Here is a 27,973-nt window from a genome sequence, read left to right as displayed (position 1 = left end):
GATTTGCTCACATTTTGATGTTCTTAATAGTTAGAAGTATTTTGTAGCTAAAATTTTGATCTTCATACCTACTTTGGGCCATTATATAGGAATAGTACTAATTTTACATTCTGCATACCACTTTGGAATTCTCACAAGAGAAGAGACACACACACAAGTGTGTTTGTGCAGATACATATATATGTATATGTGTGTATGTACTCATGTGTATATATATGTATACACACAGATATGTGTATCAGTTTCAGTGACTTGAGAACATCCAATAAAAAAAAATTGGTATTAAGTTGAATATATTCCTGTATTACCAACTTTTAAAAAATAAATAGGAAGATAAAGTCATTTTGTACTCCTGTAGGGGAATCTTGTAACTTACATTCTTTTGAAATTTTTCTTAAAATGATATCTTGTGAAATTCCTTAAATTTTGAGTGAAATGTGAAAGTAATTGAGAGGAGTGGGCTGTAGTGCTTCCTTGTTTGTTAATTTAAAAAATAAAACTCTGAGTTTAAGAAGCAAAGATTGCCAGAGGGAGTTTTACTATGTTGTCCTGTGTGGAGTATATTTTATTGTTTTTGTTTTGTTTTTATCTTCTAAATTTTCTCAATGTATCCCTTCTGCCTGGCCCCAGAGACACAAAGAATAAAAAAGAAGGGGCAAAACAGTTCGACAAAACTAACCAATATAACAAAAATTTGGGGAGTGTATTTTTAAAAGTTATTTCCATTAGTGTTTTCTTCCTTAAAACAGATGAGAAAGTATTGTTAGTATAACAGAACCAAATTATTGAATGAGTAAAATGTACAGTTTTATACAAGAAAAAAGATACTTGTATAGTACATAATCAAAGATAGTTGTAATAGTACGTAAACAAAAAATTGGTATATATTACAGGAAATACATTAAACATTGAATTACTTAACTACCTTTAAAAAGGAGGATGTTTTGTCCCAATTCTAGACTATACGTGATAGATCTGTTGACCAAAAGGATGTGTGTATCTGAATGTGATAGTAAAATCAACCAAAAGAACTGGAGAGGTGAAGACATGGAGGTGCTTTTTCTGCCACTGATGGGTAGTGGGAGATGGGGCTCACCTAATTTTCTGACAGTTTCTGATGAAAGGGTGCTAGGTTGGGAATCCGAGGACCTGAGTCCTCATTGGTTTTTCTTACCAGCTTTGTCATTTTGGAGAAGTTAGTGTTTTTCTCTGAGCCCCAGTTTTCATATCTATAAAGTGAAGGTGTTGAATGAGATGATCTTTAAGGGCCTTTTCAGATCTTAAGCTGTATGGTCCTATCATTCTGTAATCTACTGTTTCTATCTCATTTACCTTTTCTCTTCATTAAGCACCCAGCAGGCACTGGGAATACTCAAGCAAAAAAAAAAAAATCAGTTGCTTGCTTTAGAAAGCTTAAATTCTATCAGGGAAACAACATGTACACATCTAAGTAATACAAAATGTATACAAGATAAGGACAAGTAAATTAGAAGGCACCAGCAGTTAGGGAGGATTAGAAGTAGAGATTTGAAGAAGCAGGGATGAGGCATTGCCAAAGCACAGAAGAAGACAGTCCTATCTGAGCAAGTCTAGGCCAGAGAGTGAATGAAGAGGAACAGTGGATCACCAGGACACAAATGGAGAAGGGAGCTAGGTTGTAAAGGACTTTAAAAGATAAATAAAGGGGTTTAGAGGCAGTAGGGACACCTTGGGAAGTGACAAGGGAGGGACTGAACGTTTTAGAATAAGTAATTAGAGATTAGAGAGTCAGTAAGCATTTATTAAGCACTTACTATGTGCCCCAGGCTCTGTGCTAAGCACTGGGGATAAAAAAAGAGGCAAAAGACAGTCTCTGCCCTCAGGGAGCTTACAATTTGTTGGGGGAGACAGCATGCAAGTAAATGTATACAACACAAGCTATATCCTGAATAGGAAATAATTAAGAGGAAAAGCGCTGGAATTAAGAGAGGTTAGAGAAAGCTTTCTGTAGAAGGTGGCTTTTAGTTAGGTGTTGAAGTCAAGGTGGTCAGTAGTTCGAGCAGAGGAGGGGAGACCATTCCAGGCATGAGGGACAGCCAGAGAAAAGCCTGGAACTGAGTGATGGAGTGTCTTGTTTGGGGAAGAGCCAGGTCAGTGCCAGTGGATCAAAGAGTGCAAGAAGGGGAATAAGGTAAGAAAATTGTAAAAGTAGGAGGGAGCTAGGTTATGAAAGGCTTTCAACACCAGAGGATTTTGCATTTGATCCTAGAGGTAATAGGAAACCACTGGAGTTTATGGAGTAGGGTGTGAAAGGAACTTTAGGAAAATCACTGTCAGCTGAATGGAGGGTGGATTGGAGTGGGGAGAGACTTAAGGCAGGCAGACCCACCAGCAGGCTGTTGACATAGTCATGTTGGCATGACTTCATGAGGGCATGTACCAGAGTGATGGCAGTATCAGAGGAGAGAAGAGAGCATATTTGAGAGGTGTTTCAAAAGGAAATAATAAACTTTGGCAATGGTTTGGATATGGGGGTGAAAAGTGAGGAGTTGAAGGTGGTACCTTGGTTGTGAGCCTGAGGGACTGGGGGTTGCCCTTGGTAGTAATGGGGAAGGTAGATGGTGAGGAGATTTTTCGGAGGGGAAATTATGATTTTGATCCAGTTCAAGATGTCTGGTTGGTTGCTGTCCTTCCTCTTCGAAGAGCAAAATGACATCACCATTGTAAAGTGAAATTTCAGTGTGTCCAACTGTGGCTGATCAGACCAATATGAGCTTGGAATTTTCTACCACAGGTTGGACACAGATAGTCCATTTGATAGTTCAGTATTTGGGGTGGATATCCCAGATTTGTACATCTGGCGTTTACTTTGTGCTGTCTCAATTCTGCTTTGCTCAAAGAGCACAGCACTTTTTCTTATGTGAGCATGCCATGCTGAGCAGTCCTGTGCCAGTGTTTTCCATGTTGCACAGTCAAATCCAGAGTTCTTGAGAGAGACCTTGAGAGTGTCCTTGTATCATTTCTTCTGGCAATGTGATTGCCTGCCCCATGCAAGTTCTCCATAAAATAGTCTTTTTGGCAAGCGTACATTTTGTATCCAAACAATGTGACCAGCCCATCAGAGTTGCGCTCTCTGAAGTCATAGTTTGAATACTTGGCAGTTCAGCTGGAGCAAGGACTTCAGTGTCTGGTACCTTATCCTGCCAGGTGATCCTCAGAATCTTTCTAAGACAGTTCAAATGGAAGCGATTCAGTTCCCTGGCATGGCACTGGTAGACTGTCCATGTTTCACAGGCATGCAACAGTGAGGTCAGCCCAACAGCTCTGTAGTCAGTCTAGTACCTCTTCTCTTCCAAACTTTTCTTTGGAACCTCTCACACACTGAGCTAGCTCTGGCAACGAGTGCATCAACCTTATTATCAATGTGCACATCCCTAGAAAGTACACTACCAAGATAAATGAACTTACCCACAGCATTCAAAACTTCTCCATTTGTTGTAATTGACAGTTCCATGTATAGATGGTGTGGTGGTGACTGATAGAGCACCTGTGTTTTTTTTTATGTTAATTATTAGGCCTCAGTTAGCCCAGGCAGCAGAGAATTGATCCATACTTTGTTGCATCTCAGCTTCAGAGGCTGCATTAAGTGCACAATCATCTGCAAACAGAAAATTATGCACCAGTACTCCCTCCACTTTGGTCTTGGCTTGTAACCTTTTCAAATTGAAGAACTTACCATCAGTATGGTAGTTGACCTTGATGCCATGTTCATCCTCATTGAAAGCATTTGTCAACATGGCTGAAAACATCATGCTAAAAAGCATGGGAGCAAGCACACAGCCCTGTTTCACTTCATTGGTGACTGGGAAGGCACAAGAGCTTTGTCCATTATTCAGAACCCAGGCAAACATGCCATCATGAAATTGATGTACATTGATGAACTTCTCTGGGCCACTGCGCATGTTGCAGCTTCTTGGAGCCACAGGTGAGAGTTAGGCGGAACAGGTGGACACCAAAGGTGGAAAGAGCTTCGAAAAGGGCTCGGCAGCCAACACACCAAAGGTACTGGTCCTCCCTGAACACACCCTACACCCCACAAGATGTCTGGAAAGCAGTTGGAGATGTGAGACTAGAAGTCAGTAGAGATTAGAGAAGATTAGGTAAATTTTTGAGAGTCATCAGAACAGAGATGACACTTACACATATTGGGAATAATGAGAAATAGCATAGAGAGAGAAAGGAAGACAATCCAGGATAGAACCCACTGTAAAGTGAAATTTGAGTGTATCTGGGTGTGGCTGATCAAACCAATATGAGCTCGGAATGCTCTACCACAGGTTGGGCACAGACAGCCCATGTAAACATTTGGGGTGGATACTCCAAATTTGCACATCCCATATTTCCTTTGTGTTGCTTAATTCTGCTTTGCTCATAGAGCACAGCACCTTTTATGATGTGGGCATGCCATGCTGAGCAGTCCTGTGCCAGTGTTTTCCATGTTGCACAGTCAAATCCAAAGTGCTTGAGAGAGACCTTGAGAGTGTCCTTGTATCGCTTCTTCTGACCACCATGTGAGCCTGCCCCATGTGAGTTCTCCATAAAATAGTCCTTTTGGCAAGCATATATTTTGCATTCAAACTATGTGACCAGCCCATTAAGCCATTGAGCATGGTTTGAATATTTGGCAGTTTGGTTCAAGCAAGAGCCTCAGTGTCTGGTACCTTTTTTAAAAAAAAATTATTTATTTTTAGTTTTCAACATTGATTTCCACAGAATTTTGAGTTCTAAATTTTCTCTCTCCCCTTCGCCCACTCCAAGATATCGTGCATTTTGATTACCCCTTCCCCCAATCTGCCCTCTCTTCTGTCATACCCCTCCCTTCCCTTATTCCCATCTTCTCTTTTTTCTTGTAGGGCAAGATAGATTTCTATACTCCATTACCTGTATTTCTTATTTCCCAGTTGCATGCAAAAACAATTCTCAACATTCGTTCCTAAATCTTTTGAGTTCCAACCTCTCCTCCTTCCTCCCTCCTCACACATCACCACTGTGAAGGCAAGCAATTCAGTATAGGCTATACATGTGCAGTTATGCAAAAGACTTCCATAAGGTTTTGTTGTGAAAGACTAACTATATTTCCCTCCATCTTATCCTGTCCCCCATTTATTCTGTTCTTTCTTTTGTCCTTGTCCCTCTTCCCATTTGCCCTCCCTTATATCATCACCCCAAAGCTTATTTATCCCCTTCTCTCCTACTTTCCTGTGATGGAAGATAGAGTTTCATACTAAATTGAATGTGCATGTTATTCCCTCCTTAAGCCAAATGTGATGAGAGTAAGCTTCACTTTTCCCTCCCACCTCCCCCTTTTTCCCCTCCATTGAAAATAAAAGCTTTTTCTTGCCCTTTTTATGAGAAATAATTTGTCCCATTCCATTTCTGTCTTTCTCCTCCCAGTATATTCCTCTCACCCCTTAATTTTATTTTTTTAGATATCATCCCTTCCTATTCAACTTACCCTCTGCCCTCATTGTTTATATGCATATAATCTCTCCAACTACCCAAATACTGAGAAAAATCTCAAGAGTTACAGATATTATCTTTCCATGTAAACAGTTCAACTTTAGTAAGTCCCATTATGATTTCTCTTTCCTATTTAGCTTTTCATGCTTCTCTTGATTCTTGTGTTTGAAAGTCAAATTTTCTATTCAGCTCTGGTCTTTTCATCAAGAATGCTTGAAAGTCCTCTATTTCATTGAATTACCACTTTTTCCCCTGAAGTATTATATTCAGTTTTTCTGAGTAGGTGAGTCTTGGTTTTAATCCTAGTTCCTTTGACTTCTGGAATATTGTATTCCAAGCCCTTTGATCCCTTAATGTAGAAGCTGCTAGATCTTGTGTTTTCCTGATTGTATTTTCACAATACTTGAATTGTTTCTTTCTGGCTGCTTGCAATATTTTCTCCTTGACCTGGGAACTCTGGAATTTGGCTACAATATTCCTAGGAGTTTTCCTTTTAGGATCTCTTTCCGGAGGCGATCAATGGATTCTTTCAGTATTTATTTTGCCCTCTGGTTCTAGACTATCAGGGCAGTTTTCATGGATAATTTCATGAAAGGTAATGTCTAGGCTCTTTTTTTTTTTTTTGATCATGGCTTTCAGGTAGTCCCATAATTTTTAAATTGTCTCTCCTGGATCTGTTTTCCAGGTCAGTTGTTTTTCCAATGAGATGTTTCACATTATCTTCTATTTTTTTCAAACTGTTGGTTTTGTTTTCTAACTTCTTAGTTTCTCATAAAATCATTAGCTTCCATCTCTCCATTCTAATTTTTGAAGAATTATTTTCTTCAGTGAGCTTTTGAATCTGCTTTTCCATGTGGCCAATTCTGCTTTTTAAAGTATTCTCCTCATTGGATTTTTGGACCTCTTTTACCATTTCGGTTAGTTTATTTTTAAAGATCCTATTTTCTTCAGCATTTTTGGGGTCTCTTTTAGCAAGCTGTTGACTTGCTTTTCATTATTTTTGTGCATCACTCTCATTTCTCTTCCCAGTTTGTCTTCTACCTCTCTAACTTGATTTTCAAAACCTCTTTTGAGCTCTTCCATGGCCTGAGACCATTGCAAATTTATTTTGGAGGTTTTAGATGAAGAAGCTTGACTTAGATGTCTTCCTTTGATGGTATGCTTTATTCTTCCTCATCCAAAAGGATGGAGGAGAAGACCTATTCACCAAGAAAGTAACCTTCTATAGTCTTATTTTTTTCCCCTTTTTTGGGCATTTTCCCAGCCAGTTACTTGACTTTTGAGTTCTTTGTCAAGAGGAGGGTATACTCTGGGGACCTGTAAGTTCTCAGTTCCTCCAAGGTGGCACAATCAAGGGAGAGGTGTTTACTCCTCTCTTGGCCTGTGCTGTGGTCTGGGAGCAACCACAAGCTTTTTTTACCCAGGATCTTCTAGTAGGGTTCCCTCTCCACAACTGCTTCCAGCTCTGCCATGGCAGTGCTCCTCCTCACCCCAGTTCGGCCACTCAGGGATGAGATTCAGATCAGCCACTTGATGCCCCCAGGGCCTTTTGGAGCCAAGGGCTCCAAAAATGGACTCTGCAGCTGCCTGGGGCTGGGGCAGGACCCTGCTCCCTTCTCACCCAGGTGAAAGATGTTTCTCGATGGCGGAATAAAAAGACGCAGATACGCTAGCTCCGAACCCACAGCCCATAAAATATCTGTAAAAAAGATTCTGGAGTAACAAATTCTGGAGCAGCAGAAGCCACAGAACAACGGAGCTTAAGAGATTTCTGTTCCAGACAGACTTGACGTGAAAGGTCCATCGCGTCCCAGACCGGGAGCCCAGCCCAGCCCTGCCGTGGCTGCGCGGAGCCGAGAGGAGCAGATCTGAGCAGGCTTCAGGGACGGAATCTCCAGTGGCCACGCAGGTCCCTCCACCCATAGGTGACGGGGGTCGGTGAGAGAGTCTTTTTGGGTGGCCGACAGGGGAGTGGGGTATCCCCATGGCTCGGGCCCCCTCGAGAGGCAGCAGCGGAGGCGGGAGCAGACTGGGGTTCCCCAAGCAGGCAGGAGCCCAGATCCATTGTTGAAGGTCTCTGCATAAACCCCCTGAGGGAGCTAAGCCCTTGAGGTGGCTCTGCCCCCACCTGAGCACCTGAACTTGATCTCACACTGAATAGCAGCCCTGCCCCAGCCCAAAGCCCTGAGGCTGGGAAGCTGCATTTGAATCTCAGACCCCAAGCGCTGGCTGGGCAGATCTGGAGGCAAAGTGGGTGTGAAGAGAATACTCAGAAGTCAAGTCACTGGTTGGGAAAATGCCCAGAAAAGGGAAAAGAAATAAGACTATAGAAGGTTACTTTCTTTGTGAACAGGCATTTCCTCCCTTCCTTTCTGATGAGGAAGAACAATGCTTACCATCAAGGAAAGACATAGAAGTCAAGGCTTCTGTATCCCAGCCCACTCAATGGGTTCAGGCCATGGAAGAGCTCAAAAAGGATTTTGAAAATCAAGTTAGAGAGGTGGAGGAAAAACTGGGAAGACAAATGAGAAACATGCAGATAAAGCATGAACAGCAGGTCAGCACCCTGCTAAAGGAGACCCAAAAAAATGCTGAAGAAAATAACACCTTGAAAAATAGGCTAACTCAATTGGCAAAAGAGGTTCAAAAAGCCAATGAGGAGAAGAATGCTTTCAAAAGCAGAATTAGCCAAATGGAAAAGGAGATTCAAAAGCTCACTGAAGAAAATAGTTCTTTCAAAATTAGAATGGAACAGATGGAGGCCAATGACTTTATGAGAAACCAAGAAATCACAAAACAAAACCAAAAGAATGAAAAAATGGAAGATAATGTGAAATATCTCATGGGAAAAACAACTGACCTGGAAAATAGATCCAGGAGAGACAATTTAAAAATTATGGGCCTACCTGAAAGCCATGATCAAAAAAAGAGCCTAGACATCATCTTGCATGAAATTATCAAGGAAAACTGCCCTGAGATTCTAGAACCAGAGGGCAAAATAAGTATTCAGGGAATCCACAGATCACCTCCTGAAAGAGATCCAAAAAGAGAAACTCCTAGGAACATTGCGGCCAAATTCCAGAGTTCTCAGGTCAAGGAGAAAATATTGCAAGCAGCTAGAAAGAAACAATTCAAGTATTGTGGAAATACAATCAGGATAACACAAGATCTAGCAGCTTCTACATTAAGGGATCGAAGGGCGTGGAATAAGATATTCCAAAAGTCAAAGGAACTAGGACTAAAACCAAGACTCACCTACCCAGCAAAACTGAGTATAATACTTCAGGGGAAAAATTGGTCTTTCAATGAAATAGAGGATTTTCAAATTTTCTTGATAAAAAGACCAGAGCTGAGAAGAAAATTTGACTTTCAAACACAGGAATGAAAGAGAAGCATGAAAAGGTAAACAGCAAAGAGAAGTCTTAAGGGACTTGCTGAAGTTGAACTGTTTTACATTCCTACATAGAAAGACAATATTTGTAACTCTTGAAACTATTCAGTGTCTGGGTACTAGGTGGGATTACACACACACACATGCACATGCACATGCACACACACATAGAGACAGAGTGCACAGAGTGAATTGAAGAGGATGGGATCATATCTTGAAAAAATGAAATCAAGCAGTGAGAGAGAAATATATTGGGAGGAGAAAGGGAGAAATGGAATGGGGCAAACTATCTCTCATAAAAGAGGCAAGCAAAAGACTTATTAGTGGAGGGAAAGAGAGGGAAGGTGAGAGAAAAACATGAAGTTTACTCCCATCACATTCCACTAAAGGAAGGAATAAAATGCACACTCATTTTGGTATGAAAACCTATCTTACAATACAGGAAAGTGGGGGATAAGGGGATAAGCAGGGTGGGGGACAGGATGGAAGGGAGGGCACTGGGAGGAGGGAGAAATTTGAAGTCAACACTCATGGGGAGGGACAGGATCAAAAGAGAATAGAAGTAATGGGGGACAGGATAGGAGGTGGGAAATATAGTTCGTCTTATACAACACGACTATTATGGAAGTCATTTGCAAGACTACACAGATTTGGCCTGTATTGAATTGCTTGCCTTCCAAAGGGAAGGGGTGGGGAGGGAGGGAGGAAGGGAAGCTGGAACTCAAACTTTTAGGAACAACTGTCGAGTACTGCTCTTGCCACTAGGAAATAAGAAATACAGGTAAAGGGGTATAGAAAGTTATTTGGCCTTATAGGACAAAAGAGAAGATGGAGACAAGGGCAGAGAGGGATGATAGAAGAGAGAGCAGATTGGTGATGAGGGTAATTAGAATGCTCGGTGTTTTGGGGTGGGGGAGGGGACAAAAGGGGAGAAAATTTGGAACCCAAAATTTTGTGAAAATGAAAGTTAAAAGTTAAATAAATAAATTAAAACAAACAAAAAAACTATTGACCTTTAGTGTGCTGAACTGAAGAATATGGGAGAATAAATCTGAATAAAGGCTAAAAAAAAAAAAAGTGTTTCTCATTGACCTTTGAAGGTGTCTCTGGTGTCTGTGGGTTGAGGAATCTGGCAACCTCAGCTGCTACCTGGGATTCTGTGCCCTGAAGGCTGTTCTTGTCCTGTTGCTGCCATGCAGCACACTTGGTGGACTGCGCTCTACTCTGAGCCTGGTGCAGTAGACCTTTCCTGTTGACCTTCCAGGCTGCCTTGGGCTGGAATTCTCTTTCACTCTGTCGTTTTGTGACTTCTGCTTGTAAAATTTGTTTAGAGTCATTTTTACAGGTATTTTGTGGTCTTTAGGGGGAGAGCTACAGCAGGTCCATCCTTCTAGTCTGCCATCTTGGCTCTGCCCCCAGTGTCTGGTAACTTATCCTGCCAGGTGGTGCTCAGAATCATCCTAAGATAGTTCAAGTTGAAGTGATTCAGTTTCCTGGCATGGCACTGATAGACTGTCCATGTTTTACAGGCATACAACAGTGAGGTCAGCACAGTAACTGTAGACCTTCTGTTTGGCAGTCAGTCCAATACCTTTTCTCTCCCATACTTTTCTTTGGAGCTTCCCAAACACTGAGCTAGCTCTGGCAATGTGTGTGTCAACCTCATTGTCAATGTATGCATCCCTGGAAAGTACACTACCAAGGTAAGTGAACTTATCCACAGCATTCAAAACTTATCCATTTGTTGTAACTGATGGTCCTACGTATGGATGGTGTGGTGGTGGCTGATGGAACACCTGTGTGTTTTCTTGGTGTTAATTATTAGGCCAACGATCCATACTTTGTTGCTTCTCAGCCTCAGAGGCTGCATTGAGTGCACAATCATTGCAAATGTGTCTTGGCACATACTAAGTACTTAACAAATTCTTCCTTCCTTGCTTTCTTCCTTCTCTCCTTTCCTCATTCCGTCTTTCCTTCCTCCCCTCTCTCTCCCCCTTCTTCCCTCCCCTCTGGATACCTAACATTCTGCGTAACAGAGTCAAGGTCCAAAAATATCTTGCCATGCTAGAGCATTGAGTTGAATAGAATGAGAGAAATAAATGTAAAGTCTTGGTCTTAGTAAAAAACAAAACAAAGACAAAACTTTCCAAGTAAAAGCTAGAGGATTAATAGTTACATAGCAATTTTGAAAAAAGTCCCCAAGGGTTTTAGAGGACTGAAAGATCAATATGACTCCAGGAATGGGGAGTGATAGTTTGATGCTTTTGTCACACTTCATCTGGAATATTGTGTTCAGTCTTTGATGCCCTGTTTTATGAAAGACATTGATAAACTGGAGAATTCCTGGAACAAGCAGCCAGTCTAGTGAAGGCTTTGAGTCTATATTGTATGAAGATTATCTCAAGAAACTATAGATTTAATCTGGAGAAGAGAAAGCTGAGGAGGGGACATGTTGCAAGGGCTGTCATGCAAAGGGACGAGATTAGACGGGTATTTGGCCCCAGAGGGTATAACCAGCAGCAATAAGTAGAAGTTGCAAAGAGATGATTTTAGATTTGGGGAGAGATGGAGTAGAAAGCTAAGACAAGATGCCTTGGAGCAGCATAAAGAAGGTACTGATGAAAAGGGACACAAGAAAATGGGAAATTCAAAATAAAAGGAGCTGGAAGGATGCCAAAGACAAACCATCTACTTCAAAAGCATGGCCTTTTTCATCAAGGAAGAACTGGCTATGCCAAACACTAGCGTATAGAATCTGAGAATTGGAAGGGACCTCAGAGACCATTTAGTCCAACCCTCTACAGTTTCCAATGGAAGAAAAGAGCAATTCCATTGCACCAGTCCCATTCTCTTCATTTCCCTATCTTGACTTCTTGGTAAACCAGTTTGACTCTACACTGCCCTCTTCTTTTGAGTCCCTTGTCCTCATTATATAATTGATCTTGTCCTTCTAAGTCTCATCCTCAGATCACCCCCACCATCCACTGCCTTAGTTCCTACACAGATGCTATTGAAAGAAGGTGGAGAGAATCACAAAACTGCTGATGGGGTCCACTACAAATTTGTGTTACATAATTTCAGCTAGGCCCCCATTGCTGCAATATAGTTTTTCATACTTCGTCATTAAATCACTATCCCATTCACTACAGTGACTCTTTCAGCTCTTTCCATCCTTCTGCAATCTTCTGATGTCTCTCTCCGCCCTCACTCTCTCAGCTGAGAACCTTGCCTCACATTTTTCTTCAAAAAATTAAGGCCAATCTCCAAGGATTCTTCCTTCCTCTTCTTACATCACTGAGATGCTTTCTGCCACTTTCCTCCATTACCCTGTCTCACATGAAGGGGCCTTTCTTGCCTAAGCTTGCACTCTGCATGGACAAATTGATCCCATTCCATCCTATCTTATCCATCAGATTGCCTCCATAATCATCCCTATTCTGCTTATCATCAGTCTCTCCTTGTCTACTGGCTGCTTTCCTGCTGCCTAGAAACATGCCCATGTTTTCTTCATTCTACAAAAAAATATTCACTTGATCCTTCTGTTCCTTCTATCACCCTGTATCCTTTTCTGTTGTTTTTTTTTTAGTTAAACTTGTGAAGGCTGTCTACAATAATTGCTTCTACTTCCTTTCCTTTGACTTTCTCCTTAACTCTTTATGGTTGGCTTCTGACTATTAACTGCCAAATGTAATGGCCCATTTTTCAGTCCTCCATCTTTCTTGATCTCTGCAGTCTTTGACAATGTCAGTTATCCTTTTCTTCTTAATATCTTTTTCTATCTAGGTTTTTGTGACACTGCTATATCTGGGTTTTCTTTCTACATGTCTGACTGCTCCTTCTCAGTCTCTTTTGTTGAATCTTCATCCAAGTTACACCCCTTGAAGAAGGTTCTGCCCTGAGCTGTCTTCTCCCTTTGTGTTATTTTCCTGGTGGTCATCAGTTCCTGTGGATTCAATTATATCTATGCTGATGATTCTCAAATCTACTTATACAGCCCCATAGACTGACCTTCAGTTTTGCATCTCCATATCCCATGAGACACTTGAACTGGATGTCCAGTAGACATTTTAAACTTACATGTCCTAAACTGGACTCATATCCTTCCCCCAAATTCTCCCCCTTTACAGACTTCCCTAGTATTATCACCAAGGCTGTCAGCCTTCCACGTGGACTGTTGCAATAGACTGCTGGTTGGTCTGCTACCAGGAGTGCTATTAAAGAGTGTAAGTGAGCATCCATATTCACAAAATTATAACTGACATTTAAATGGTATTTAAACTTCACAAAGTGCTTTATACTTTTTATTTCATTTTAATATCACAACACCCCTGTGAGAGCGGTACTAGTGATCTCTTTACAGTTGAGGACATCAGAGAGGCCAGTTATTTGCCCACAGCCACACTAGGTCAAAGCTAGGGTTTGAACCTGTTTCTTCCTAACTTCAAGTTTATTACTGTTTTCACTACATTACCCTTTTTATTTAAAAAGCAAAGATACTGTGTTTGCTAGCTTCCAGTCCAACTGATATAACAAGCAGGAATGGAAAATTAACCACTGTAGTGTTTTAAAAGGTTCTAGAGACATAATTTCTGGGTTAATAGAGAAAAGAGGATGTAGGAAGAGAGAGTGGTCAGTATATTTAATTCTGTGAAATATTTATCTCACAGAATCATCAGGAAAATTCTCCTATATAGCCCATCTCAACCTTTGTGAGCACATTGGTCACAAGGTAGAGGTTACTTTATTATAGCAGTGCAGAATTTTAGAAAACAACCCACAGAGAGGTTATTGAGACTCCCAAATCCATTAAGTCCTTAAATGATCACTTCTTAATTGTTTCAGTTTGAGCACTTTCATAGTGCCCTACACAGTGGATCAGTTTTGAAGGACTGTATTATGAAATTCCTAGAACAGTAGACATAGATCAGCTTCTAAAAATTCATTTCAAAAATCCTTTTTCTGAGGCTGCTTTCCTTCATTATCATGAATAATTAATAATTGATAATACTCATTAAAAGTTAAATAATACAGTAGAAATAGCGCAGTATAGTAGACACCTGGTTTTGAGAACTAGAACAAGTGACTTCATTTAACTGGGCATCAGCTTCCTCATTTGGAAGGTGAGGAGATTGTACTACATAACCTCCAGTGTTCCTTTCAATTCCAATTTGCTTAGATTTTGTGATTTTTTCCCCATTGTCTCATAATTTTGCTATTAGGATTTCCTGAAGCATTTCCTGGTTTCATATAGTCTTGCTCCACTCCTGACCCCCACCACTATAATTTAAAGCTCACTGAAAAAACAAACAAACAAAAAAACCTGTACTCTAGAATAGACCTTCTTAACCATTTTTTTTTTTTTTGTAATGGACCATCTAATAGTCTAAGGAAGCCTATGGACCTCTTTTGAGAATAATGTTTTTAAATGTTTAAAGCAAAATATATAGAATTATAAAGGAAACAGATTTTGAAATAGTTATCAAAAGTTTTTTTAAATAACAAATTCTTGGAATCTAGGTCAAGCCCTTTGCTCTGGAAAACATGAGTCTGAAACAGAAAGTCCTAAAAACTGAGCCACGATCAAGTTTTAGACTGTGTCACCTGGTACCTTGTTCCTTACCAAATGCAGTAAATATAAAGCACTTTTGGCACTTTGGGGTTTAGGGATTGTATGGATTTGTCGAGTGGTTAGTCATCAAGTTATTTTTGCTCCTTTCTTCTATGCTATTTTCCTCTGACTCAGGGTGTTTGTAGCAGGTGTGTGCATTTTTATTGTCATCTTTGTAAAAGTAAAGTGCTATGTTTTCTTAAAAGCATCTGTTATGACATAAAAAGTATGTGACTAAAGCTAACTTACCTATCACCTTTTTAGTCAAGGGTCTCATAGGAAATATCCAAGGAATAGGGCTTGAATAATAATGCCCCTGGCCTCAGGTGTAAGGAAGAAACTTAAATATCAAAGGTTTCACTGTGACTTGATAGAATGTGATACATGCCTGGAATGTGACAGTAAGATAGACCTTATTCTAAAGAAACTAGATAAAAGGAATAGTAGAGTATCTTTTTATATCGCAAAAGTATACACCTGTGTAGAAATCCAAGCACTTGGTCTCCAGTGTTCAGGGAAGACACATTAGGGTATTTTAGAATCAGTGGAGGAGTGATAGGAGCAATATTGTTGTGGGACCCTATCTATTCAAGAGGAGGAAATGGCAGATGAGTTCTGGAATGATATCCCAAAGCTGGCATATGAGGTAGGATCTAACAGTTGTAAGTACTGATTAAAAGCAGAGAACTGAGAAATTCTTCAACTTCCTTTCTGGTAATTTTATGGTGGAAGTGATGAGGGGAGCTGCCTCGTATTTGATTCTGAATAATAAGGACAAATAGGCTACCCAAATAAAAGTGACAGGAACTGAAGGAATAAGTGATGATCATGTTAGAGTTCATGACAGATAAGTAAGCAAGTCTAATAGGTATCCTAGTTTTAGGGAAAACAGATTTCAGAGAACTTAGGGAAAGATAGATAGGATCACACAGCCTAAAATTTTATAAGAGAAGTAGTGTGCAGGATGGATGGATTGCTCCCCAGAACAAAATTGTGATAATCACACTGAAGAAAAACAAAGGAAGCTGTTTAAAGTTATGAATGTGACTACATAGAGGATTTATCAATTAACTCCAACCTTAAAAAGACATGTAGAGGAGATGGAAGCCAAGAGTAAGGGTAAATATAAAAGAATGTCATGGTTTTGTAAGAAAATACCAGAAACAAAATGGAGGATTGCAATGAATGCTAAACAGCAAATAAAGGTTGTTTTTTTTTTTTTAAACTGTGTTGGTGACAAGAGGCTGATCAAAAATGGGTATGAGTGTAGCCTTAGATAAATGGGGTAATGGTAATGGATGACAGAAAGAAGGTAGAGCTACTCAATCCATATTTTGCTTCTTTCTTATGAAGGCAAATGATCTTCACACTGGGAGGTACAGAACAAAAATTGTTAGGAGGGAATTGAAACCTAAGCAATAGCTGCTTTCAATGAATTCAAGTCTCCATACGTAGGTGACCTACATCTAGGCTTACTGGAAAGGAACTTTCAGGTGTGACTACTGAACTGCTGTCAGAAATTGTTGAAAAAATCATGAGGGAGGGGAGAAATGATACAGGATTAGAGATAGGCAGGTGTACTGATTACAGAACAGAGAATGAAGGTACAGAACTTAACTGAGTTCTGGCAAAAGTGTAGAATAGATTGTTAAAGCAATGGCTTATGAGTGGAAAGTCAGCATTACTTAGAGCCACCTTGAATTTGTTAGACCAGATTGACCTAAGTCCTTTTTTTAATGGTCATAATAATTAACTCTCATATATAGTACTTTAAGATTTGTGGATTGCTTTAGTTATTTTATCCCATTTGATCTTCATGCCAGCCCTATGGCTTAGGTGCAATGACTATCTTCATTTTATAGATGCAGAAATTGAGACTGAGAGAGTTTGTGACTTGTCCAATGCATAAAGATAGCAAGTATCTAAGTCAAGATTCAAATTAAGTTCTTCCTGACTCCAATTTTTGTATGTTGCCTAGTTTCCTTTTACAGACTGATAGATTAGGGCAATTCCATAGACATAATATTTGAGTATTGGTCTTGGAGTTAAAAATCCTGGGTTCAGATACTGACTCTGCCACTCACCAGGTGCTATCATTGGCAAATCACTTAATTTTTTCAAGCCTGACTTTCCTCATCTGTAAAGTGGTGATACATGTACTATTTATCTCGTTGGGTAATAAGTGGTAGTGAAACTTAAATAAAACACTGTATGTTATTGTTCAGTCATTTCAGTCATGTCCAACTCGTCTTGATCCCATACAAGGTTTTCTTGGCAAAGATTCTAGAGTGGTTTGTCATTTCCTTCTCCAGTTCATTTTATAGATGAAGAAACTGAGGCAAACGGTTGACTTGTCCAAAAGTGACTTGCCCAGAGTCACACAGCTAGTAAGTATCTGGGGTCAAATTTGAACTGAGGTCTTCCTGACTCCAGGCCTGGCACTCTATCCTTTGAGTTACTTAGCTGCTCAGTAATGCATGTAGAATGCCTTAGACACCTTAAAGTGCCAATTCTCTGTTTAGATAAAGCCTGGGGAGTTGTGTGAGGCACTTACAGCTTAAGTGACTTGCCTAGGCTGGGTTCTTGACCTCAGGTCCAGTACCCTGTCATCTCTGTCATGTGTTGAATTACTAATAGTGATAATAATGATATCAAATATCCGCAATTCTTTTGAAGTATCTCACACAATTATAGATTTAGAGCTGGAAGGGCCCTTAGAGACCAAGTCCCTTCCATTTACAAACTGTTAACCAGAAGATTAAGGGCAGTGTTAACCTGTAAAAGATGGAAGATGTGAGAGATCAATCAGCTAGCATTTATTAAGCACCTGCTATGTATATGTACTAGGGACTCCTCTCTTCAGCACCTAGGATACAAGAAAGGCAAAATACAGACTGTTTTCTCAAGGATTTTATATTCTAAGCTATACAACTAACATTAAGACGGTTCCAGAAAGACTTCTTGCAGAAGGTAAAGCTTTAGTTGAGACTTAAAGAAGCCAGGGAAACTAGGAAGTAGAGGAGAGAGTTCTAGGCCTGGGGGACAGCCAGTAAAAATGACTGGAGTCAGAAGATAGAGTGTCTTATGTGAGAAACAGAAAGGAGACTGGAGAAATAGGAAAGGGACAGGTCATGGAAGGCTTTGAACATCAAACAGGATTTTATATTTGATCCTAGAGACAATAGAGAGCCACTGGAGTTAGTTGAATAGGGATTGACATGGTCAGACTTGAGCATGGAGTTCCAACTTGAGTTGGAAGACCAACTTGACAGTGGAGGATGGACTACTTTGGCACTAGGCTAGACTTGAGTCGATGAGGGCCTGCACCAGGGTAGTGGCAGTTTCAGAGGAGAAAGGGGCATGGAGATGTTGTGAAGGTAGAACCAACTTAACAACTGATAGGATGAGGTGAATATGGAGTGAGTGAGGAGTCCAGGGTAATACCTATGTTGTAAGCGTGGGTGAATTGGAGGATGGTAGTACTCTCCATAGTCATAGGAAAATTAGTAAGAAAAGAAGGTTTTGGAGGGAAGAGTGTAGGTTGAGTGTAGAATGTCTACAAGATGTCCAGATTCATGGTCCAGAGAGAGGTTAGGACTGCACAGATCAGTCTGAGTATCATATGCATAGAAATTGGAGTTGAATCCATAGGTGCAAGATGAGATCATCTCACCAAGTGAGGTAGTATAGATGTAGTAGGGAAAAAGAAGAGGACCAACCCTGAGGTGCAACTCAGAGTTAATGGCATGACCTGAATGAAGATCCACAGGAAAGTCAGAAAAAGTAAGCTCCTGGCAAATAAACGGTGTTTTCTACAGTAGCTCCTACGTAGCAGGTGCTTAACAAGTTATTGTTGCTTGATTCGGAACTGATCGAATGACTGTGGATTAATGTTACCTTAGAAAAGTGTCTCTAGTGAAGTGTCACAGGGCTGTATGTATAACCTGTTCTGTTAAACATTTTTGTTAGGGATTTGGAAGAAGCTCTTGATACTATTCTTGATAACATGAACCTAAAAGCAATAATTTAACACATGGAATAAAAAAGGTCAAAAGTCTGGAATGTTGGACTGAATCTAATAAGATGAAATTCAGTAATAAAATGTAAAATTTGATAAGTTAAAAAAAATGGCAGAACTGCAGGATGAGAAATAGTTGTGGCTGGAAAACAGTCCTTGTTAAAAATACTTTTTTTTAAGTGTATTGCAACAGTGTGTGTTAAAAAAAAAATGCATTCTTAGACTATCAATGGGAGCATAGGTAACAGAAAGGAGTTTGTAATCCTGATGCACTTTTCCCTGTTCAGATCACATTAGGAATATTGTATTCATTTGAAGAAAAGCTTTGACAAACAAGATATCCAAAGAATAATGACCAACATGCTGAGGAAACGCTAAATCATGTCATATTAGGATTTGGTTGAAGGAAGTAGGCATGTTTATCCTGGAGAAAAGAAGACTTAGGGAAACTATAGTAGCTGTCTTTAACTATTTGAAGATTTATTTTTTCAGGCTTAAATTTGTTTTGCTTGGTCCCAATGAGCCCTTTTGTGGGAACTGTCAATTCATCAATTTCCAGTCCATTTAAGGAAAGATATTCAACAGAGCTGTATGAGAGTTTTCCATCACTTGAGTTCCTCAAGCAGAAGCTGCTAACCACCTGTTCAGGGACATTACATATGAGATTCCTGTTTGGGTGTAGGTTGAAGGAGATGATCTTTCAGGTTCCTTTTATCTCTGAGCTCTTCTGCAGGTAGAGAGTTTTGTTTTTGTTTTGTTTTTGTTCAGAATGGCAGGTGAAATCAAAACTGTGAGCTAACTGGGATTGTGGGGGTGGGGGAGTAGATCAGTGGTGTAGTTAGAAAGTAGAGGAAGTTACAGCTGAGTTGGAAGTATTTTATATTGAGTTCCTTAATAGAAACATTGGGTCATTTACTGCCACCTTTCTGAGATTTCATAATTTTCCAAATCAGTAGCTGCTATTATTTTATATACGTCTGTCTTTCTTGCCTAAGTGGCCCTGTTTTCACTTTGGCCTTGTTATAAATATTTATGATAATAGGGGAGAGTTAGATAATTGAGGATAGGAATATGAGAGGAGTGTGGAATAGCGGTTATAGGGCTGCCCTTGGAGACAGGAAAGCCTAAATTCAGTTCATGCTCTGAATAGCTTTGTGACTATGAGGAAGTCAAGGACTGTCTGTGCCCAATTTGTGGTAGAGTATTCCGAGCTTATATTGATCTGATCGGCCACAGTTGGACACACTGAAACCACTTTATCATGGTGATATCATTTAAACTTAACATGTCCTAAACTGGACTCATATCTTTCCCCCAAATTCTCCCCCTTTACAGACTTCATTAGTATCATTTTGGTCCTCTTTGAGAATGAAGGACAAACAACCAACCAATTCTAGGCTTCTAAGAGTTTGTTACATACAAATTATTGATTGAGTTCAATGGGGGAAGTTTACACATTTGCCAGTTCTGGACATGGAGAAAATCACAGTTCTGAACCTCCAAGACCTCAGTTCCCTTCTCTCTCAGAATCAAAATAGGGGGTGTGGAAGACTGCAACTGAAATCCACAGATAACTCTCATACTAGGCAGAAATTGAAATTAGAATAACATTTCTCTTCCCTTTTTACTGCTTACCTCTTTAAAAAAGTTTATGTTCCTAATTCCTTTATACCTACTCTTTTTTTAGCCTCTTGCAATTAGGCTTACACCTTTACCACTCTATTGAAATGCCGTTCTCAAAGGTCACTAGTTACCTGCTAATGACTAAATCTAGTGTCTTGTTTTTTTTAAAACTACAATTTTTAACACTGTTAGTCTCTCCCTACTTGGCTTCAGGGATACCACAGTCTCCTGGCTACTCTCCTATGTACTTGTTCAGGCCTGTCTTTCACTGGCTTCTCATCCACTTCCTGGAATTCCCATTCCATAGAAAACAAACTCTTTTTTACCCATTTCCTCTTTGTCTCACATTCTTTCCATTTCTTAGTCCTTGTCACAGCCTGGTTGCCTTCTGATGATATTGCATCCCCATCTATCTTCTCTAGCACTGGCTATGATTTCTTTCACATGCCCCTATCCCCATCACACTAGTAGAGGGAGTTGGAATACTCCTTTCTCCATATTGTAACTTTCAGAATCTCTCTTTGTGTCTCTATTCCTTTTTCAAAATGCATACAATGAAAATTCATCCCTTAATCAAAATTATAGTAGCTATAGTATAACTATTCTCTCTTCTTCTCAAGGGAGTTCAGCAATTGGACCGCCATGTTCTCTTCCCCTTAGGTAACCTGGTGGGTCCCTTGGAGCTCAGCAATCTGGCACTGACTATATTGATGCTAAACTTATGTAGACACACATTGACAGAACTCCTGAGCTCAACAGGTCTGCTGGCCTCAGCCTCCACAGTAACTGGGATCATAAGCCTCATCACCATGCCTGATGACTCATTGGAGTCTTCAAGTAGAAACTGGTTGACCATTTGTTGGGGATGTTGCAGGTGGGATTCCTGTTTCCATAGGTTCAACAAAATAATCTCTAAGAGCCCTTTCAGCTCTGAGATTCTCTACATCTGGTTTTGGTTTTTGTTTTCATCCAAACTGGTAGGTGGTCAAATTTGTAAGATATCTGGGATTGCAGAGGGGATAGCCCAGTGGTGTAGTTAAAAAGTTCCTAATCCTTCGTGACCTATCTTCTGCATTGCTGCCTTCTCCTCTAGACATTCTTTCCTCTCTGGGTTTTTGTGACATTACTATGCCCTAGTTTGCCTTCTGTCAGTTGTCCTACTCCTTTGTAGTGTCCTTTGTTGTCTCTTCATCCATACCACGTGCCTTAATTATAAGTATTCCCCAAAATTCTCTCTTGGGCCCTCTTCTCTTCTTCCTGTGTACTCCATCACTTCCCATGGATTTAACCATCATTTCTATGAATATTACTGCCAGATCTACATATCTAGCCCTAGACTTTCCCCTATAAGCCTTAGTCATATATTACTTATTGCCAATTATATATTTCAAACTGGATGTCTTAGGGAAATCTTAAACTTAAAATCAAAAAAATGAACTCATTATCTTAAACCCTTAATATCTTAAACCCTTAAAACCTAAATTGTCCCAGGACAACTGGGTCATGTGAGCAACAAAATGGAAGATATACTTTCTCACCAATACCCACAACCTCAGAAACCTCTCCAAAACAGAAATTATGCTTCAAAGATAAAGTAGCTTCATCTATCTCTGTGATCTAGAACAGCCAGAATCCAGAAGAAGGTTAAAAAAATACCACCTTTAACTGATGCTCACTGATCCTGACCACATTCAGTGCTTCTCCTCCATGGTCTGTGCTAACAGCGGGGAGTCTGAATGGGCTTAAAATAAAATTCTGGTTACTTTTCCCTCTTTCTAGTGCCTGTGGAGACTCCAGTTCTGAGCCAGTACAGATAGTATGGCCAGACAGCTCTGTAATACCAGTGCAGTAGCTTTCTCAATTGCTGGTGCTAGGCCAGAAAACTGAGAAACAGAGTGTGATAGGACACCAAGATATAGGACATCATGTGTGTGCATGGCGAAGGGGAGAGGGCACAGGAGAGGGAGTGATGAGAAAAAGAGCTCAACAACCAGCTGGGGCCAGTTCTGTCTACCCAAAAGTCACTTGGAGCAGAGACCAAGATTGGGGAACTGTGAATTGCCTGGTCTGAGAGGAGGCTGAAATGCTTTGAGATCCAACCCCAAAGGAAACGACCATTATCAGAGGGGAGGGAGTCAGAAAAGGAATGAAATTACCAAAGATCTTTGGAAGAAAAAACTCAAACATCTTGAACATAAAGCAGAATAAATCAAAAAGGAAAATATTAACAGTAGAAGGAAAATGGCAGCTTTTAGATGGAAGTAAATAAAGGCATCTGTGAATTACTGCAAAACAAGCCAACACTTAATGAGACAGGACCCTGTGGAATTTGAGAACATGGAACACACTGTACTGGTTCTAAGAGAAAAGAGAATTAGGAGAGCAGAATTCATGCTCTTTCCAGTAAAAGTATTAGGCAGAATAAAAAGACTGGAATCTACAATGGCAAATCTGTCAAAAAAAAAAAACAACAAAATATGCTTACCCAGAAATACAGAAGTGGACAATGTAGAATAAGAGAATCAAAAATCAATAACATTAAAAGAAAATATGCTACCTATATAAGTAAAACATGCTGATCATGAAGACAGAATTCATAGAGACAACCTAAGGGTGATAGGTCTCCCAAAAAAACATGATAGAACAAAAACCCTCAACACCAAAACGGAGGAAATAATAGAGGAGAATTGTCCAGAACTTCTGAACATAGAAAATGAAATACCAGTTGAAAGATTCTGTAGATCATCTTGCCAGAAACAAACAAAAACCCCAAGGCTGCAAACTCCAAGATGCAAAGTGGTTATATTCAGCAATTCTGTTTAGAAACATCAGTTTCTACAAATTATCAGAAGGACCTTCAAATTCAAAAGAAATGAAATTTGAATAATTCAGGACTCCTCTGCACCAACCAGAAAATATAGAAGAGAATGGAATAATGTATAGACAGATGTCGCTTCACATAAATTCTCATTTTACAAATTGAACTTTAAATAAAAAATTCTGAAAGAAATCTGCATTTCAAAAAAACCACTTATGTTAACTTCACAGTACTGTGCTCATTCTCCATTCCTAGCCCTCACCTCAGTGCTCCATGGCCCTCCCAATGCTGCTTGCAGCAAAAACAAACCAACAAAAAACCTGAGGGAAAAATAATCCTAAAAACAACCCTCCAAATGAAAGCAGAAGAATGGAGGTGTAGAAAGGCTGCCACTAGAAGATCAGGCTCTTGAGACCTTCAAGAGAAAAAGACCTTTGTTCTGGTCCACCCACCCACTCATATGTCTGTTTTCCGTCAGTCCATGCTTCGGTACTTTGAGACTGTCCCTGGCCCCTGCTTGTTGCCCATCCTTTCCTATCTGTGTTTCTGTCTGGCTTCCATGTGTCTGCCCCTTGCATGTTCTTCTTATGGGTTCTGGCCAAGCCCCTTTGTGGCTTGACCTGGCCCCCTCCTGCTCCTCCTCCTGCTCTTGTTTCTCTGTCTCCAATCCTCATGTGTCGTTGGTCCTTGACCTGTGTGCTAGCCCCCTCCCTCCACAGGCACATGACCCCCTTTCTGCCTCCTCCCTCTCTCCTCCATGTCTATGGGCAAGTTTGCATTATGTAAAAATCACTTTACGTAGAGCTCTGCAGAAAGATCTGCTTCCATAAAGGGAGAGCTGTCAGTATTCTGAAGAGCAGTGGAGCTCCAAATGCAGTCCAGAGTGATCTGTCATGCTTAATCATATGAAAAAAAAGGTGGACCTTCAGTAACAAAGAGGCATTGGAAATTTTTTAGAAAGGAAGCCAGAAGTAGAGAGATTATTTGCCTCTCAGACACTCCAAAAATCAGAAATGCGGGAGTAGTAAAATGCAGCATCCAGGGACAGCAGCTGCAAGACCAGTAAGAGACTCCTTTCTAGATGTACGAGGAGATATCTGAAAGCAGAATTCTGGTGGAAGTATCTGGAAGTGAAGTGACAGGCTTAAGGCATTAGGAAAAGAACTGCTCAATACACTGCCTACAGGTGTATCGGTGGGGTTTGGGGTTTTTTGGTTTGTTTTTTGTGGGGCTACATTACATATGTTTATTAGCTTTATATTAATGCTATATGTACTTTTATATATAATTGTCTCCATTTCAATGTAAGCTCATTTTGTATAAGGATTGTTTCTTTCTTTGTGCTTGAATCCTCAGTGTTTGCCACATAGTGGGGCCTTAATAGATACTTTGTTAATTGACTACAATCTTGGGCTAGATAAATCACAAGTCTAACCCATTATAGGAACTCCTATATTTCAGTAGAGTTGACCTGACTGAACACATAGCCAAAGGGAGTAATTCAAGTGGTATCTGTTTCTACCTCTTACTATGATAAAGGAGATTGTACTAAGAAATAAAATTACCAAAAATTAGGAAGAGAAAGAAACAAAATTTACCTATGCATTTGTAGATCACTTGTCAGATAATTAGCTTTAATTTCATATTTTCAGACGATTTTTTTCCCTCTAGACACATACTCTAACACTGCCCCTATGGAATTTAGAAGGTATTTTCTTGCTCCAGTAAATTTTCTCCTGTGAATATGCAAGACACATCACAGTTTTAAACCACAAATAACCTAATCTAGGTGCTTCCTTTTGTTTGACTACACTGATGGGGAGATTTTGAAAATAATTTGTAAGTGCTTACAAAGGTTTTTGCCCCCATTTTAAAATTTTAGTCACCAGGCTGACTGATAAAATGCATGTTTTTTTCTTTTTTAAGTTAATTTATTTTCAGTTTTCAACAATCACTTCCATAAGTTTGAAATTTTCTCCCCCTCTCTCCTCCCTCCCTCTTCAAGACAGCATGCAATCTTATATGGGTTCTGCACATCATACATTCTTAATAAACACAAAATGCATGTTTTTTCAAATTGGTGTTTTGTTCTTAAATGAACATTATACTCCTGGGTTGTTAGGTCAAAGGAAGAATTGTTTTAAGTGAAGAAGATAGATTTTCTCTGGCTATTTTTCCCCTTCTTTTGGTATAACATTAATTTTCTTTTCTAACGGTAGTATTTAGGGGTATCTCTGAATTCCCCCAGGAGGGTACTGTGGCCATGGTGGAATATCATTATGAAGTGAAAAGTCAATTTGTGTGCAGTATTTGTACACTCTCAGCTTATCAAATCCCTGGGTTAGTTCTACCATATGCTAAATAGGTTTTACCTTAATGTACTGCTTATCTGAAGAGATCCAGTGACAGCATAATTGGAACCTAAGAGCAGGCTTAATCATTACATACGCTGTTTTCTTTACTTTATTAATAAGCTGAAAAAGTTTATTGCAACCTTTTGATGATTCAGCTATCTCTCACAAGACTTGCATGCCCTCTGCTGCCCTCTTGGTTTATTTAATTTCTTTTCTCCAAAAAAAAATGCCATGATTGGTGCTGAAGAATTCTGTGTCAAAAAGAAAATTACTTTCATTTTATTCTGCATGAAATCCTAGCATGCTCCTGGAAAGAGAGCTCACTGTATATTCATTATGTTGGGAAGTATCTGCACCTTGGTACTAGATAAGTAAACTATTTTTTATTTTTCTTAGCTATAAAGTTGGATTCTGGCAAACAGAAGAGATTTAGTGGAGCCCATGTTTTACATTATCTTGTTCATTGATAACTGTAAAGTGAAAATGGTAATTTAGATTTGCCATTTTAAAAGGGAACATCATTGATTCTTTACAAATATGAAATTAAGAAATTGATCGAAGAAGTATTTTGATCCTATGGGAAGAATTCCATACATTAAGTTTCATACAAACGTGTACATGCATGTATACATACATATATGTGTAGATACACATATATATGCATTTGTCTTTAATAACATTGAGTAATTTTTACTGTTGTGTCACGAGCAAATAAATACATCCTACCCAAGGGGACAATGCTTGAGAAACAGCTTCCTTCACTGGACCCTCCTAGTTTTTTAGGTAATTTTGTCTAATGCTGCTCTGCTTTGTTGTGTTCCAGGAAGGATTTTCACTCATTGATAGCAAGAAGTGGCTGAAGATTGTAAGGCGGGTGGATTGTTTACTGTTTGGATCGACAATAAAGGCAAGCATCTTGCAGACAGCGCCAACCGGTCTGGCATGCCATTCTTTTCTGCATGGGTATTTTTTTCTCCCTTGTCATTTGTGAAATGTTGCCTCAAAAACTCTAAATATGATTTAGTTATTAGAATGTTTTAACCTTCATTCCATGATTCACAAAACATCATGAAATAAGGAAATAAATGAAGCATGGGTCCAGTTGGCAGTGGGGCCCCTGAAGGTAAGGCCTGTGAAGAGCGTATCTTTTTATTGACTTTCTTCAGGTCTTCTCCTGTCCTCTCATGCAAAAATAGCAGAGAGAGGAGTTGTTTCATTTTTACTATTTGCTTAGAGTTTTCTTGCTATTGGATGCTAAAATATATGTAGATGTATTTCATTTAGTTTTCTCATGTATTTTTTATTTTCTCTTTCACATTTTAAAAAATTCCCTTACCTGCTTCCCAGCTGTGCTAAATATTACAAATGATTGTCATCAAAGAAGCATGCTGGTTACTCACTGGGATTGTGTACTTGAGGAAAGATCTGTGGAAAACAGTCTGCATTCACTCAGTGGATAATATTTCAGCTCAAGTGAAAGATACTGATTTTTAATAGGATCTTAAAATTGGAAGGGATCTAAGTGAAAGTCATCTAACCAAGAAAAGCAGAGAATTGGGGGAAAATTTTTTAAAGCATCTCTTCCTGTGTTTTTCTGAAAAACCATTCCCTTCCTCATTTCTTATAACCATGTTCTTACAACAACGTTGCCTGACAATCACATACCATAACCTACCCAGTCTTTCCCCATTTGATGGCCATTCCCTTGGTTTCCAGTTATTTGCTAGCACACACACACAAAATTGCTGTAAGTATGTTTGTATGTATGGGTCCTTTTCCTCTTTCTTTGCTCTCTTTGGGATATGAACTTAGGTGTGGTATCATTAGATCAAAAGCTATGCAGTTTTATAGCCTTTTGGGCATAGTTCCAAATTGTTGCCCCAGTTTTCCTACATCTTCTCCAGCATTTGTCATTTTCCTTTTCTCTCATCTTAGTCATTTGGGTTGGTACCTCAGAGTTCTTTAATTTGTATTTCTCTAATCATTAGTGATTTAGAGCATTTTTTCATATTGCTATAGATAGCTTTCATTATTGTATCTGAAAACTGCCTGTTCATATCTTTTGACCATTTATCAATTGGGGGGAATGGCTCTTATTTTTATACATTTGGGTGACACTTCCCTGTATGTTTGAGAAATGAGAGCTTCATTAGAGAAACTTGCTGTAAAATATTTCCCAGTTTTCTAATTTTCTGGGTTAGATGACTTTCAATTAAATTTCTTCCTATTTTAAGATTCTGTTAAAAATTAGTATTTTTCATTTGAGCCGAAATATTATCTACTGAGTGAATGTTGACAGACTTTTCCACAGCTCTTTCCTGAAGTACACAATCCTAATTATTGTCCTTGCCCTTGAGGAGCTTACATTCTAATAAAGGAATATAACACACAAAAAGAAAGTGAAAAGGGGGAAGGCACCCCTGAGGGTGCCCAGCATGGGGCCTGATATTGATGAAGTGACGAAAAAGCAGAGCAGCAGATCGAAAAGTTGGCTGGAAAGTTCTGAGCCCTCTACAAAAGGCCTTGTTCCCTCTAAACCTCCTGTTAAAGGGGCAGAGAGCCCCTTGAGGGTGTCAGGGTGTTGAGTGTCAAAGCCGATATCATCTCCACGATGATGAGATTACTCGAAATGTTCATGAGATCTATGGATAGAGAGAGCATT

The 27,973-nt window shown here is 39.6% G+C and overlaps 1 protein-coding gene across 4 annotated transcripts in view; it reads left to right on the top strand.

Annotated features, from left to right (window-relative positions):
• REC114 (REC114 meiotic recombination protein) overlaps positions 1–27,973 on the top strand; it is a 96,028-nt gene that overhangs the window by 53,936 nt on the left and 14,119 nt on the right. For 3 of the 4 annotated variants that reach the window (XM_072628410.1, XM_072628409.1, XM_072628413.1), the window contains exon 3: positions 26,135–26,218. The exons of the other annotated variant lie outside the window; for it this stretch is intronic. In XM_072628410.1, the coding sequence (XP_072484511.1) occupies positions 26,135–26,218 (84 nt within the window). The remainder of the gene's footprint in view (positions 1–26,134; positions 26,219–27,973) is intronic. 4 annotated transcript variants of the gene reach the window in all.

Source organism: Notamacropus eugenii, chromosome 1 (assembly GCF_028372415.1).
Source record: "Notamacropus eugenii isolate mMacEug1 chromosome 1, mMacEug1.pri_v2, whole genome shotgun sequence".
NCBI classification, from domain to species: Eukaryota; Metazoa; Chordata; class Mammalia; order Diprotodontia; family Macropodidae; genus Notamacropus; species Notamacropus eugenii.
This window is presented reverse-complemented; position numbering and strand designations above follow the sequence as displayed.